The sequence below is a fragment of the Electrophorus electricus genome, chromosome 16, assembly GCF_041902795.1.
Source record: "Electrophorus electricus isolate QZ-2024a chromosome 16, ASM4190279v1, whole genome shotgun sequence".
NCBI classification, from domain to species: domain Eukaryota; kingdom Metazoa; phylum Chordata; class Actinopteri; order Gymnotiformes; family Gymnotidae; genus Electrophorus; species Electrophorus electricus.
In genome coordinates this window covers 22563325-22577469 of record NC_137512.1, presented here as the reverse complement: position 1 = coordinate 22577469, position 14145 = coordinate 22563325, and the positions used below count along the sequence as shown (strand labels likewise).

Here is a 14145-nt window from a genome sequence, read left to right as displayed (position 1 = left end):
TGGTTCTTTTATATTCTTTTAATGAATGCACAATTTATATTTTCAGGATGTGGCAGACACTTAGCCAGAACGATTTACATATATTTATCAATATGAAAAGGTGTGCATTTCCTAGGAATTGAACCCATGACCTAGGTGTTGCTAGTAGCATTTTACCTTTCAGGTGAGCTACATGAATACATTACCACTTGTTCAAAATGAAATAAATCAATGAAGGCATGTTAGGAAACTTTTAAAAGAGTGATTCTGCAGTTCCATTGATAATTGAAGTCATATGCATGTACAGATTAACAAAGCTCTATATCTATAGCTCTATATCTCTCCATGTCTCAGCCTGACCCCCATCCTGTATGGCTTGGGTGTGACTGTGATTCCATATACAGGAGTGAAGTCTGGTTCTCCTGCATCTTCAGGCCAGACAAACTGGAACCGGCGCAGCAGGGTGACCAAGATGAGGAATAGCTCCATGCGAGCAAGACCCTCACCAAGACACATCCGAGGCCCTACACACACAAACACACACACAATAAATCAGGGCAAACAAACTGAAACACAATTTATTATGTTTCCTGCAGTATAGAAGTACACTGTCCAAAACTCTCACCAGCAGAAAAGGGTAAGAAGGCCTCAGGTTTCTCAAACTGTCCCTGCTCATTCAGGAAGTTGGCTGGGTTGAACTCATGTGGAAACTTCCACTGGCCTTCCTCACTCAGTATTGAGGAGAGATTGGGGATGATGAGAGTGCCCTGGAACATGGAGAAAAACAAGCAAAGAAAGAAATAAGCATGTGACACAAATAAGTAAAAGGATGGAAATTAACTAATTCTCACCTTTGGGATGCTGTAGCCCATGAGTTGAGTATCTCTCGTGGTACAGTGGAACACACTCAGAGGGACGGTGTCTGCGATGCGCTGAGACTCATGAATCACAGCCTGTGTGTATGGCATGTTGTGTCTGTCCTCAAAAGATGCCTGAGCTTTTCCCTTCAGAACCTCATCGATCTCCTGCTGGCATTTCTCTAGAAACAGAAGCCCGAGGGCAAACACCATTAGTACCTTAATTAGTTTAAGTTATTAAAGTGCATTGAAACTGCATTAGCATGACTTAAAGTTTGATTTCTGGAGAATGGTCTCCTTCCCCGTTGGTTTGTGTACTTTTGCCATTCATTTAAATTGTCTTATCTCTCATATACTCATATAAATATATATTTATCCTATATATACAATGAGTGAACACAGTGTTACTCCAGAAAATGGGTTTCGCAACTAACCCTGATCTGTATAAACGGTACATTGTTGAAATCTTTCATGGTTTTCAAGTCAGTATGAGATCAGCAGCCCAGTAAGGGGTCAAGAGGGTTATGGGTAAGAAACATATCATCAAAAAATGAATAAAAGATTATTTAAAGGTAGTAAGAAAAAAAGGGAAACGGAAGAAAGAACTATTTGAAAAAATCCCTATATACAATAAAATAGATTTTAAAAATAGGTCATCTGGGCAGAAGGACCACAAGACCTATGTGTTATCCAATAACCTGATAAATCTGGTATCGGTGTAGAGTATTATACTTCACTCATTCTGTTATTATCAGGACTGGTCAAATCTGAAGCGATTGGTCATGCTTTCATGCAAAGTAGATAATCGTACACCTGCAAGACACTCATGGACGAGAGCAGAGAATCGAGCACTGTTGGAGTACTATTACACATTCAACCGCAGTGTAATGGGCATATGCAGAGGATGTGGGAGCTATGGAGATTATATTTACTGATATATACATATGTTGTTGTACTTATGATTAATTTAATAATTCCTTAAATTTGGCACATATAATATTCCATAACAAAAGACCAGACAAAAGGCATTTTGTGTCATTAGTGTGTCTGATAAGTCTCTTAGCAAAGGCTATATTAACATATATATATATTATATTATATATATATATTATATAAAAAGGTCACCAGCACCTGCATTTCTTGCAGCGGTTGAAGAGGGCCCAGCTTAGCTCACCCATCCTCATAGCTTTTCATAGAGGAACAATAGAGAGTTTCTCACAAGTTCCTCACTAACAATATCCCACTCTGATATGAGAACTGCAACTCCTCAGAGAATAAGGTCTTGAGCAGAGTGGTGAGGGCAGCAGAAAACATCAATGGGGCCCACACTCACACCTGTTGAGGTTCTGGCCCAAAAACGTCTCTTGCTAAAAGCCAGGAACATTATCAGAGACTCTATCCACCCTGGTCATTTACTCTTGTTCCCTCAGACAGAAGGTACCATAATGTGCACTGCAAGACCGGACGAAATAGAAATAGTTTTATCCGACTGCCATGTGCAGTATTATAGTGTGCAATATCCTGCTGCTATATGTCTTAGATTTTATATTTACACATTCACTCATTATTATCATTACTATTTATCTGCATTATTTTTATATAAGAGATTTATTTAATCACTTTTATTTTATATATAATAAGGGATCTTATTTTATGCTTGGTTAAGCTCAGGGCATGTAATTTCATTCTACTATACACCTTTGTGTATGGCTGAATGACAAGTGAACCTTGAATCTTGAATATTATTATATTTATGAGATATCCAAATATCACAGCATTATAATGCAGTATAAATGGTACTTTAGAGTTCAAACCTTGAATGTCTGGATGAGTCATGAGGTAGAGGAATGCTGTTAGCAGGGTGTTGGAGGTGGTGTCTGTCCCAGCACCATGCAGGTCTATGACCATCCCCACAAGTTGCTCCTCATCAAAGCAGACTTGATCATCAACTTCCTGTTAATAATAAGTCATCCAGTTGGCTTGCTTAAGTGATTGTGCATTGTTCCTCATAAAAAACCAAGTTGGCTTAAGTATTCAAATCTTCAGATGTCACATACTCACAAGGCCAAGCTGGTCTAGATAGCAGTCAACAAGGTCTCTTGGCTCTCCTGATACTCTTTGCATCTTGTGCTTGTTTATCATGTCTGCTGCCATTTTTTTCAGTTTCTCTGAATTTACTATGGCCTTCTTAAAGGGGAGGGGTAGGGCTCTCACTAAAGGAAGTGTATCATAAATCTTGGAGAAAATAAGGGACTTAGTTATCACTGCAATAAGTTACATTTTTTTTTAAGTTTTTCTTAAAGTTGTAAAAAACAATTTGTTTAAGCAAAATAAGATTTTGACTGTCATATAGCTAATATCGATTTCTTGAGGTTTTTACTATACATTACTATTGTATTAACCTCACTAGATTACAATATTGACATGTACACATTACTCTGATTACACAGCACATTACATTTTTTCAGAAGTCCTAATATTTGTTTATTTGTTTGTTTTTTGAGTAGACTTTGTAGTGGATCAGAAACTTCTGATCCTGTTTAATAATGGTGTTCTAGCGAGTATTTTAAAATATGTCATTTCAGTTCGGGTTGGTAATTTTTCAACACAGCTAAAGAGCAAATTAGCTAATGTTGTTAAAACTGCTTGGAAAGTCCTTGGAGGTATTCAGCACTCCTCAATTAATGCAGTCTATTAGCAGTCTGTTATTCGATTGGCAAGAAGAATTATTTCTGATCTAGATCACATTCTTTTTCCAGAGTATCAGCTTCTCCCTTCAGGTAGGAGATTTAGAATGCCAATGTATAGATTAAATAGGTTAAAAATTATTCAGTACCTACAACTAATATATTTCTCAATTCGATTAGCTGAGAAATGAGTGTGTGCCTTTTTTAATGTTATGTTACCAATGTGTTCAATGTTATTGATCAGGGTGTTGAGTTGTATATTTTGTGTTTGTGTATGTCTGGTGGCTTTTTTGAGATGCACTTTTGGGTTGTCTAAGAAAAGGTTCCCCTGATGGGATAATACTGTTAATCAATCAGTCAATTAATCCAAACATTTTTTTCCTAGGACATAAAGACTTACCGTTCCCCAGGGTCCATTAGCCAGCTTTGTAATTTCAGTGAAACATCGAACCAATGCTTTCAGGGTTTGGTCCTCATAGTTGTAGCGGATGCCAAATAAAACCAGGTAAATAATATTTGATGCAGCATCGTGGAACAAAGTCTTAGGATTTATGTAACTTCCTACAGATATGCAACATACATTTAATTATTAAGTGTTTCCATAATGTTTTTTTCTTGCTTTCTCAAAACACTTAGTTTTTAGTTTTGGCTCCTTGTATTGAGCTGGTCTATTCAATATTTTTAAAAAAACAAAACGTAATACCTTTTTGACCTCACTTACAATTAGCATGTGAAGAAATCATTAGAACCAACATGATAACAGTACCTCCACTTTTCTCTAAGTGTGCAACAATGTGTTCGATCTCTCCCAGAATCCTCTTCTCCATAGATTGCTTCCCCAGGCCAAAATTCCTCAGGGTCATGAGGGCAAAACGACGGTGCTCCTTCCATGAAGGGCCATAGTCAGCAAGTATGATTCCTGTCACATATAATCTTATATCAGTAACTGCCTTCAAAGTTGCTCTGTTTGTACATGCAAAAGGTTGTCCCCTTAATCACCAGATGTATAACACTAAGCACAAACTGTACAAAGGTGTAATAGTATGATCTCAGTCTGATCACTAGGACAGCTGTAATTATTTATTTGACATCACCTTTGCTATCCGTTACATTGTTAATCAGAAGGTTTTGTGGGCGTCCAGAAAAGTCTGCAGCATTGGTCACCAAAGCCTCCTTTACAGCCTTCAAACCTTTAAGAACTACTGCTGGTCTTCCTCCAATATACAGGCTGTAAACATTCCCATAGCGCTCAGCCAACTGAAGATATACAAAACAAGAAGCAAAGTCTGCAGTTAATCATGGCATAAAACCAAATGATAGGAATGTAAATTAGGTAAAAATCTATCTTGATACAATAGCACCTGTCACGTAAGCAGAAAGTGAACAGTCAGTTCTCAAAGTTGATGTGTTGGAAACATGGAAAATGGCCAAGTGTAAGGACAGCTTTGACAAAGGCCAAATTGTAATGGCTATATGAACAATAGACCATCTCCAAAACAGCAGGTCTTGTGGGAAGTTCCTTGTATGCAGTGTTCAAGGAAGTCAAACTCAAGGAATATTTGACTCAAGGAAAGACAATCCATGATCCAGCTACATGGACATGGGCACCTAAGTATCATTGATACATATGGGGTGGGTGTGGAGGTGAAGGCTAGCCTGACTGGTCCAAATCCATGGAAAAACTGCAAAACAAATTGCTAAAAAAGTTAATAGCTATGATAGAAAAGTGTTAGAACACTCGGTGCTGTACGTGAGGCTGTGTAACTGCAGGCTGATCAGAGTTCCCATGCTGACTCCTGCTCACTACCAAAAGTGCCTCCTATGGGCATGTTAGCATCAGAACTGGACCATGGAGCAATTGTAAAGGGAGGCCTGGTCTGGTTAATCACGTTTTCTTTAACATCATGTGGACGTCTGTAACGGATCATCAGGATACAGGTAGGTATGGATCCAAATGCAAGAGTTTATTTTAGACACAGGAAGGAGTTGTGAGGTGAATTGCAAGGGTAGTCGTAAACAGGAACAGAGGGGTGAAGAAGAGAGTCGATGGCACAGTCCAACATCAAAACCAGTAGCTAGAATCCGAGGTTGTCCAGAGGGCTAAGAGTGAGGCGTCGTCTAGGATGAAAGCAGAGGTCAATTTCCAGGATAAACAATGGAAATAAGGAACGCTCAGTATGAATGGGAATACAATACTTCGCGAGTATGCTATGGGAACAGGAAGGTTATAAAAGAAACTGAAATGAGGGAGAGGTGTAATCAATCTGTATTCATATGAGGGTGCTCTATGTCATGCCTACATGACTATGGTGTTCCCAAATGGCAGTGCCATCTTTCAGCAGAATAATGCACCCTGCCACACTGCAAAAATTGTTCAAGAATGGTTTGAGAAACAAGACAAAGAGTTCAAGGTGTTGACTTGGCTTCCAAATTCCCTAGATCACAATCTGATTGAGAACCTGTGGAATGTTCTGGAAAAACAAGTCAAATCTGTGGAGATGCCTTAAAGTATCTACTGCTAATGTCTTGGTGCCAGATACCACAGGACACCTTCAGAGGTTTTGTGGAGCCCATGCCTTGTTTGGTCAGTACCGTTTTGGTGGACATCTCATCAGCTGTGCAAGCAAAGTACATTTCTTGAACATATCAGGGAGCTAAAACTTCAGAAGCACCTTTATCTAGCTCATTTATCAAATGCAACTGTCAAGCTATTTATCAAATCTTTGAAAACCACAACACAGAACTTAAGGTAAGGTAAATGTTTAGAAAATTTTTAAATTATTAAAAAATGACATTTTGTTTTGATTAGAATTACGCCTGGATTAGGAGAATTTAGAACTGTACCTTGTCTAAATCTTTCAAAGGATTGACTATGTCCAGCTGAAACAAATTCCCAAATATGGGTAATGGTCTGGGTCCAGGAGGGAAGTTTTTGGGCCTCTGGATCCTGATAAAGACGAAGAAAAGGAAGATACAAATCCAAACCAGAATCAAAGAATCCAGCATGATGTCTGCTCTTCACACAGCTCACTTTTGATATGATTCCCTCTAATAAAATGGCTTCTGAACCCTATTGGCAGGATGTCAATGTGACGATCAGAAGTTTTGGCCTCAAAGCAAAGCTACATGTAACAATGCCAAACCAGAGATCACAGGACTCTAGTTTGCTGGACAGTTTTGCATGAGAATGTTCTTTCAACCCTGCAGTGACACTAATGTGTAAAAATTCCAGTTAGACTGCTATGCCTGACACATTCATACCTGCTCAACATTCACTACCATGCCACTACCAGAAATTGTTCTATGACCCTAGTAATGTGCAGTCAGCAGTGGAGCTGTGGTCAAAAACAGACCAGTGATGATTGCGGTAAAGTTGTCTGACAAATTGTGCATGGCAATAGATGATCTACATTATGTTATAAGTATAAGTGGGTGATGATCTGGCAGTTGGCAAAGTGATAAAACCAAGTAATTCAGCATCATGCCTGTTCAATCTTCAATCTCAAATTTGTTTACTGTGTTAGAGGACAGTTGTATTTTGGCATTTGGGAATATGCAGATTTTTAGGTATCCAAAAATCCAAACCTCTTTGGATTATTTTTTTACAGTGGAAAAGATTTCTAACTTTATTATATTCTCACTAAGTCAAGCACATTGGTAAACCTACTCAGAAACGTGTTGTCAAATCATTGACCTGCTGTTCAGATCTCATGACAGAGGTTAGTGGAGTATTTGTTAATGATAAACCAGTTCAGTCAACGCTCACAAACAAATAATACCTAGGGACATTTTCAAAAAGACTTACATAAAAATGTATTGATTTGTACACTTTTAATCTCACACCTATGGTTGTTTATTCTTATCCTGTATTCCTGTATTAAAGGAATGGTTCGGTGAAAAAAAATCCAGTATATTCCATATTTCATTTATATTTCCCAGACTTGAGTGATTTGCATATATTTATCAGTATGTTATGTGTTTCCTGTGAAATTAAGCCATAGCCTTGTTGCTGCAAGCATGCTGCTCTGCCTGCCAAGTGAGTTACAGAAGCAATATTCATATCTAAAATGAAGCCAATCAACAAAGACATGTTTGATGTACAAATTATGTAGCTTGTTTAATGTTTTCGTCTTCATTTTTTCTTCATTTTTGTTTTTGTAGCTAAGAAGAAGTGGAAATCTATCTCACCACGAATCCTTTTTGTAAAGTTAGCCAAAAGCACAAAGATGTGTCACAGTACCACAGAACTTCCCTCCGTGCAGGACCATGTGGTTTGGCTAGTTATTGTCCACGTAAAGCGATGCTTTCAATGGAATGCCATATTTTGGGTAGGCTGCTTATGAACATTTGTAGTCTTCATGTTCACCCGTCTACTTCTCCATGTAAAAGAATCATATTTAAACTTTACCTTTTCCTTTGGTTGCATGGCTGACGATTTGTGTTCATCCAGCAAACTCCTCAGCCTGAGTCACCAAAGCTTCCTTCATGGCCTTCAAACCATCAAGAAACACTGTTCCTCCAGTCTACAGGCTGTAAACATCCCCATACTGCTCAGCGGACTAAAGTCAGGATACAAAACAAGCTCCAAAATTCGCAATCAATTCAAACAGATCAAACTAACAGATCAAACAGCTGTCAAAGAGAATTAATCATTTTTGCACTGAGTGGAAACATTTTGATTTGGTATTTCAGATGATCTTTATAACCAAATTTAGATTGTTATTAAGAAGACATGCCATGTACCCTCTCAAACCCTTTTAAGAGATTGAAGACGTTTAGGTGAAAAAGGTTCCAGAACATTGGGGCCCAGGGAAAAGGCTCTTGGGTCCTGATAAGAAGGAAGAGGAAACAGACATAAACCCAAAGCTAGAATCAAGGAATTCTAAATGTTGGTTGTCACACTGCTTTGTGCTTTGTGCTGAACCCCTGTGAGGTTTTCAAATCTTATTGCTGATCAGTATACACCACTTTCAACTTTATTGGCAGCCTTTCATTACTTACATTCTAAGAACATGACCTAGACCTTTTATTGTAGTAACGAAGTTGAACCTTGGTGACAAAGTATGAGGCAGTAACAGTATCATGTAATACCTATGCTGTTTCAACACCATGTAATACAAATGCTACTCACTCCATAGCATTTGAAACATAATCAGATATTAAGGGGGAAAACATTTTAGCAAATGTTTACTGAAAGGAACTGTTTACTAATTCAGTAACTGCTTACTGATATGTACTGTAAACATTCCCCAAATGCCCAGCCAACTAAAGACAAACAACATACCAAACATAGAAAGTCTGCATTTAAAACATGAACCCAAATCACTAAGACTGAAAGCAAAAAAAAGTATTATTAAGGTGAGTATTACCTAAAAGTAGAACTATGCATTTGAGAAACTGAAACTGTGGTTTATGTAACAGAATTAGATAAAAGGTTGAATTAGAATTAGATGAAAGGTTCTGACATATTTGCAGACTTTAATTTGTAACAGACGTTATTGTATTTTATTATTCAGGGAAGTGTCTAGTGTCTCATGAGTAAATATTATAAAGTTCAGTCACAATGACCATGACAAGCTTATTATAACACTATAATACACCTTTTTTTCACCGTTTCTGTTTCGTAATTTCCAGGGGGTCTTTTATTTTGACGTGTATGACCTACATATCGAGAAACGCAAACGTCAAATGCGGGCGACTTGTGCAAAGCACATGTGGAATTGTTACTCTTGTTTAGAATTATGAATACAATTTAGAAAGATGCTTATAAATATTTAATACCAGTGCAGTCGAGCACAATATGCAAAGTGTGTTTGTTCGTAATAAGATTATCTTGTTACAACATGGCTACAGAGGCAAAGAGACCAAAGGTAAAAGACTTTAAATGTGAAGTAAAAGCTAAAGTGAACTCTTTTACGTAAACTAGCTAGGTTAGGTTACCCGTTTCACGTTCATATAGCGTTAGCTAGCTAGCCTTTTGTCTAGCAACCAAACCCATATTATAGTCTTTTATTTAAATGTAACTATGCATTATCGAGCTTGAGAAAAGTGTCATTTCTTTTGATTTTAGAAGGAGAATGGAAGCACGGACGACAGCATGGAGGATCCTCTGAAGAACTTCTTATCATGGTGTGATAAAGTGAAACTCACGCTTAGCAACAAAGCAAGTCAAAACCACCTTATACATCATTGGCCCCTAACCTGTGATCAGATATTGAACTTGATTAAATGTATATGCATCTATTTTGATTTAATGCTTTAAACTCTTTGGGAAGTTTTAACCATGTCCTTCCGATCCAGGTCTACTTAAGTAAAGAAGGCACAATCGCAGAATATGGTATGCTTGCTAAAGATGACATAGAAGAGGGCCATGTCCTCTTCTCTGTCCCCAGACATGTTGTCCTGCGTGATGGCATGTCTGCTATCAAGGAGGTCCTTGAAGAAGGTACAACAATGCACTGACTCTCCTCAGCTTCTGGTTAACAGAGATGTGCTCTTTGGCTTCTGACTCAGCTACCTTTTCCAGGAAAGGGCTCTTTGGAGAGCAGCTCAGGTTGGGTTCCGCTCATCTTAGCCCTGATGTATGAATACACCTGTCCCGAGTCCTACTGGAGACCCTACCTGTCTCTCTGGCCTGACTTTAAGAAGCTGGACCACCCCATGTTCTGGTAAGAAGCTTCAAATGGTCCTTAAATGTTATAACTGTACATAGTTTTGCACTGTGCTTGTAAACTTATACTATCATAATAAAAAGCTAATTTAAATTGTGTGTTGCCATGGATGATGCCAGCTCTATTCTTAGATTGCTTGTTGGGCTTAAAGTTGCTTTAGATTTAAGATTTAAGTCTGTCCTGTAAGACTTGCATTTTAATCTTTTTGTGCCATATATGCTGCTGCTGTAAGATTTCCAACACGCTGCCCTCTAGGTCCAAGGAAGAGAGAGAGAGGTTGCTGAAGGGGACAGGTATCCCCGAGGCAGTGGACACAGACCTGACCAACATTGAGAAGGAGTATAAGGATACAGTTCTGCCCTTCATTGGCTCACACCCAGAGCTGTGGGATCCTGAGCAGCACACTCTGGAGCTCTATCAGAGTTTAGTAGCTTTTGTCATGGCCTACAGGTTAGATACTCTCACATGGCCATTAGAAACAGCCAGTGTTGCAGCACATGTTCCATGGGCTGGCTTAGTGTAATGAATGAATGAATGAATGAATGCTGTCAGTTTCCTACAAAAACCTTTAAAAAAAAAACCAGTCTACTTAGTGATAATCATTTGATTACTCCAACAAACATTAAAAAGGGTTATTTAAGTTGAGTAGATTGGCAGTGTTTAATAATTATCCTCTGCTATTTATCTTGGGATGTGAATTACTGTAAACAAGACGAATCTGAGCCAGACTCTGCGTTCCTGCCCACAGGCGGTTTATGAAGGTAGGCCCAGAGCTAAGTGTTGTATACTCCTCCCGTTCCTCCTTAACCCCCTTCCTTCTTGTTTTAGTTTCCAGGAGCCTGTTGAGGATGAGGAGGAGGATGAGGTAAGCAGCCCGCCCATGATGGTGCCCATGGCGGACATGCTGAATCACGTGTCCAATCACAATGCCAATTTAGAGTACACACATGTAAGCATATTTGAAAAACAGCTTCATTAACATGTATTTTATCCGCTTGTAATGACCCAGAGAACTCAAGAACATTTTAGAATGTGACACTAATATTTCCAGTAAGCTCTCCTGTTCTCCCATTTCATACGTGGAGGACTGTTTGAAAATGGTGGCAGTGCGGGAGATCCGGAAGGGTGAGGAGATCTTTAACACCTATGGCCCGATGGCCAGCTGGCAGCTGCTGCATATGTACGGCTTCACGGAGCCCTTTCCCACCAACAGCAATGATACAGCCGACATCCAGATGTCCTCTGTGTACACAGCAGCTGTACAAGGTGCCATTACTTGTTACACAGCCACAGGGTGAAGCTTAAAAACAATGTGATCGTTTTAGGAAGAGAACCGAATGGCTCAGCATCAGTCTGCTACCTAGGTTGATTGTCTTCAGGTTGTAACATACAATCCACAGTTTTGACCAAACCCGGGTTGTCCACCTATTCCCAGGTATTCCATCTTCTTAATCGCTCGGTTCGGTTATGTGGAGAGCTGACATAGAACTCAAATGTGGATTGAGTGGTGGGCCCAGAGGATGGAGCAGAGAAACAAAGCCTTAGACTGTTTAAAACTAGTCTCATAGCTAAATGTGAATACCTGTTGCCTACTGTTTTGGGACATAAACTATTCTAGATGTTGCTCTGCTGTGTAAACTGTCAGTCCGTTTTTTTTTTTCCTCCTACAGGCACACAGAGTGAGGCAGAAAAGCGCCTCCTGGTGGATAAATGGAACATGCTGTGTGAGATGGATATGGTGAGGGAGAAAGGTGTCTTTGTTTTTGGCAAGAATGGTTCCCTCACAGACACGGAACTCTATACAACCCTGAAGGTACCTCACTAGGGCTGATCATATAAACAACTGCAAAAGAACATTTAGTTCATACACATAGTGAATGTAGACCTGTTGTATTGTACTTCAGGTCCTTTTAATCAAGTATATAAAGTGTATGTATATAGATACAGTGCTTGTGCAGCTGATGAAGGAAATGTCTGTCTGTGTGTATATATATATATATATATATGTGTGTGTGTGTGTGTGTGTGTGTGTGTGTGTGTGTGTGTGTGTGTGTGTGTGTCTCTAGGTGTACGTAATCCCATGTTATTCTAACTGGATTGTCATTTTGTATACTGTATGGTTATTTGCAGGTCTTATGCATGAGCAAAAAGGAGTTTGAAGAATTTCAGGAGAATGAAGGCTGGGAGGAAGATGATGGTGATGACGAAGATTCTAACATGGCACAGGCTCTGAGCTTTGAGGGGCTGCCAGCTCTGGCTCCACAGTGGAAGCAGTTGTTGCAGGCGGCCGCAGGCTTCACGCTGGGCCTGTACTCGGAGGATGTGGAGTCGGATCGCAGGTTGCTAGAGGAGCCGGCCGCACTGGCCAAGCTGAACTCCAGAGAGGCCAGAGCCCTGCATGTGCGCCTGGGCCAGAAGACCATCCTGCACCACCTGCAGCAACTCACCCAGCTTTAGTGGGCCCTACCCCAGTGCTTATCCCAGTCCACGAGGCTCACTCCAGTCGCACTAGCGTAATGTCCAATAATTCCTGAATCAAGCTATTAAAAACAATGAATACCTAGTAAGACAAGTAGAGCAAATATGTGGACCGTTTGCTGGATTAGAAGGACTCATTTGAAAAACACTGCTGGCCTATGACTTGCAGGACTTTACCCAACCAAACACTCCCAGCATTGCCAAGTCAACCTACCAAATGTTGCAAGGTTCTCTCAGACACTTTTGGACTAGTTTTGTGGATGTCAATCTGACATTCAGTTTCTCACACGCATCCCAAAGTCTAGTTTGACCAAAAGGTGACAAGTGCAGCAAGGCTTGGTCCCGTGGTGTTGATTTACATGGTGTTGCATTGACATTGAAAGGGGCAATCAGTACTTGTTAAAAAGCACTTGAAAGCAGCACTGCCGTTAAAATGTGTTGAAAAAGGGTTAGAGGTTTCAAAATATGACAACTACTGGCCACTTATAACATTTGACTGCTTAGTTCTTGGATTTGTACCTTTTTTGATATTTTATTAAGGTGTAAAATTAAGTGAATACAATACTTTTTCCAGGTGTATAAACAAATACCAACTAGTGGAATCAGTTGTTAGGATAATGGTGGGTGGTTTATAAGTAACTTGCAAAGGAAGCCTGAGCAACTTTATACAACTGTACACATTAGTGGTTATATTTGGAATATATTTTAGAATGTGTTTAAAAGTCTTAGTAAAGATATTTATTTCAGGATAGTTGTGTCAAAGGTGTTCCATTATACCTTGTCTAGGTGGTCCAGGATGATCTGCTACAATGGGGTTTATGCCCCTCTAAAATGTCAGGACAAGTGTACCTCAATTGGTGAAGTATAGACAATGCATTACAGTTAAGATACTGTATCTGTTGGCTGACTTCATTTGTCAGTGTCTGTAAATGATTCCACACCACAAAACACCCTCCCTTACATGTTATGTTAATTTAACTTACAAAGTCAACTTTAATTCCATCTCTCCTCCTACAAAACATTGAACTTGGATACATTTAAAGGCATTTCATACGCTTTGGTATCTGGAATCGGACACTGTACTTGGTCTATGCGTCAGTCACAAGTTAAAGCTTCAGGATTAGTACAAGCTCACACTGTCCTCAAGCCTCGTTTATCCATGATCGTGACATTTGAACATGCCTTGATGTGCTTCGTAAGTTAGTTTCAAGTGTCAGCACTAGTAATCATTAATTTATCATTTGCTTTACGACTTAGTCATGCTAGTATCAATCAGTAAACTGGACTGGAAAATTAAAAAGTGCATTGTACAATCAAATAATTACCTCAATTAAGAATCCATTTATCTGGTTTAGTACTCCTGCATCAGTGATGGAGCCAAAACTGTTACTGAAAATCCAATGTGGATAAGACAGATGCTTACAGATGCTTACAAAGTGACATACGCAAAACAGTAGCCCTATAACAATGACA

The 14145-nt window shown here is 39.3% G+C and overlaps 2 protein-coding genes across 4 annotated transcripts; one reads left to right on the top strand and one right to left on the bottom strand.

Moving 5' to 3' along the window:
- Positions 1-6654, bottom strand: LOC113583349 (cytochrome P450 2D17-like). Its single transcript, XM_081699283.1, has 9 exons — positions 6368-6654; positions 4618-4780; positions 4290-4442; positions 3924-4084; positions 2898-3071; positions 2651-2789; positions 831-1018; positions 605-746; positions 1-503 (listed from the first exon to the last, which is right to left on the bottom strand). Exons 1-9 carry the CDS (start codon positions 6527-6529, stop codon positions 313-315), a joined length of 1473 nt encoding a protein of 490 aa, XP_081555409.1. The 5' UTR covers positions 6530-6654; the 3' UTR covers positions 1-312.
- A 2534-nt stretch (positions 6655-9188) lies between these two features.
- setd6 (SET domain containing 6, protein lysine methyltransferase) lies at positions 9189-13421 on the top strand. Of its 3 annotated transcripts, none has more exons than XM_027019621.3 (9): positions 9189-9393; positions 9594-9652; positions 9824-9968; positions 10050-10191; positions 10450-10644; positions 11023-11143; positions 11280-11460; positions 11865-12007; positions 12325-13421. In XM_027019621.3, exons 1-9 carry the CDS (start codon positions 9324-9326, stop codon positions 12649-12651), a joined length of 1383 nt encoding a protein of 460 aa, XP_026875422.2. In that variant the 5' UTR covers positions 9189-9323; the 3' UTR covers positions 12652-13421. The 3 variants fall into 3 exon arrangements, with proteins under 3 accessions (XP_026875422.2, XP_026875424.2, XP_026875423.2); XM_027019623.3 differs by having other exon boundaries at positions 9190-9393; positions 11023-11059; XM_027019622.3 differs by having other exon boundaries at positions 9190-9393; positions 9594-9686.
- The last annotated feature ends 724 nt before the right edge of the window (positions 13422-14145 follow it).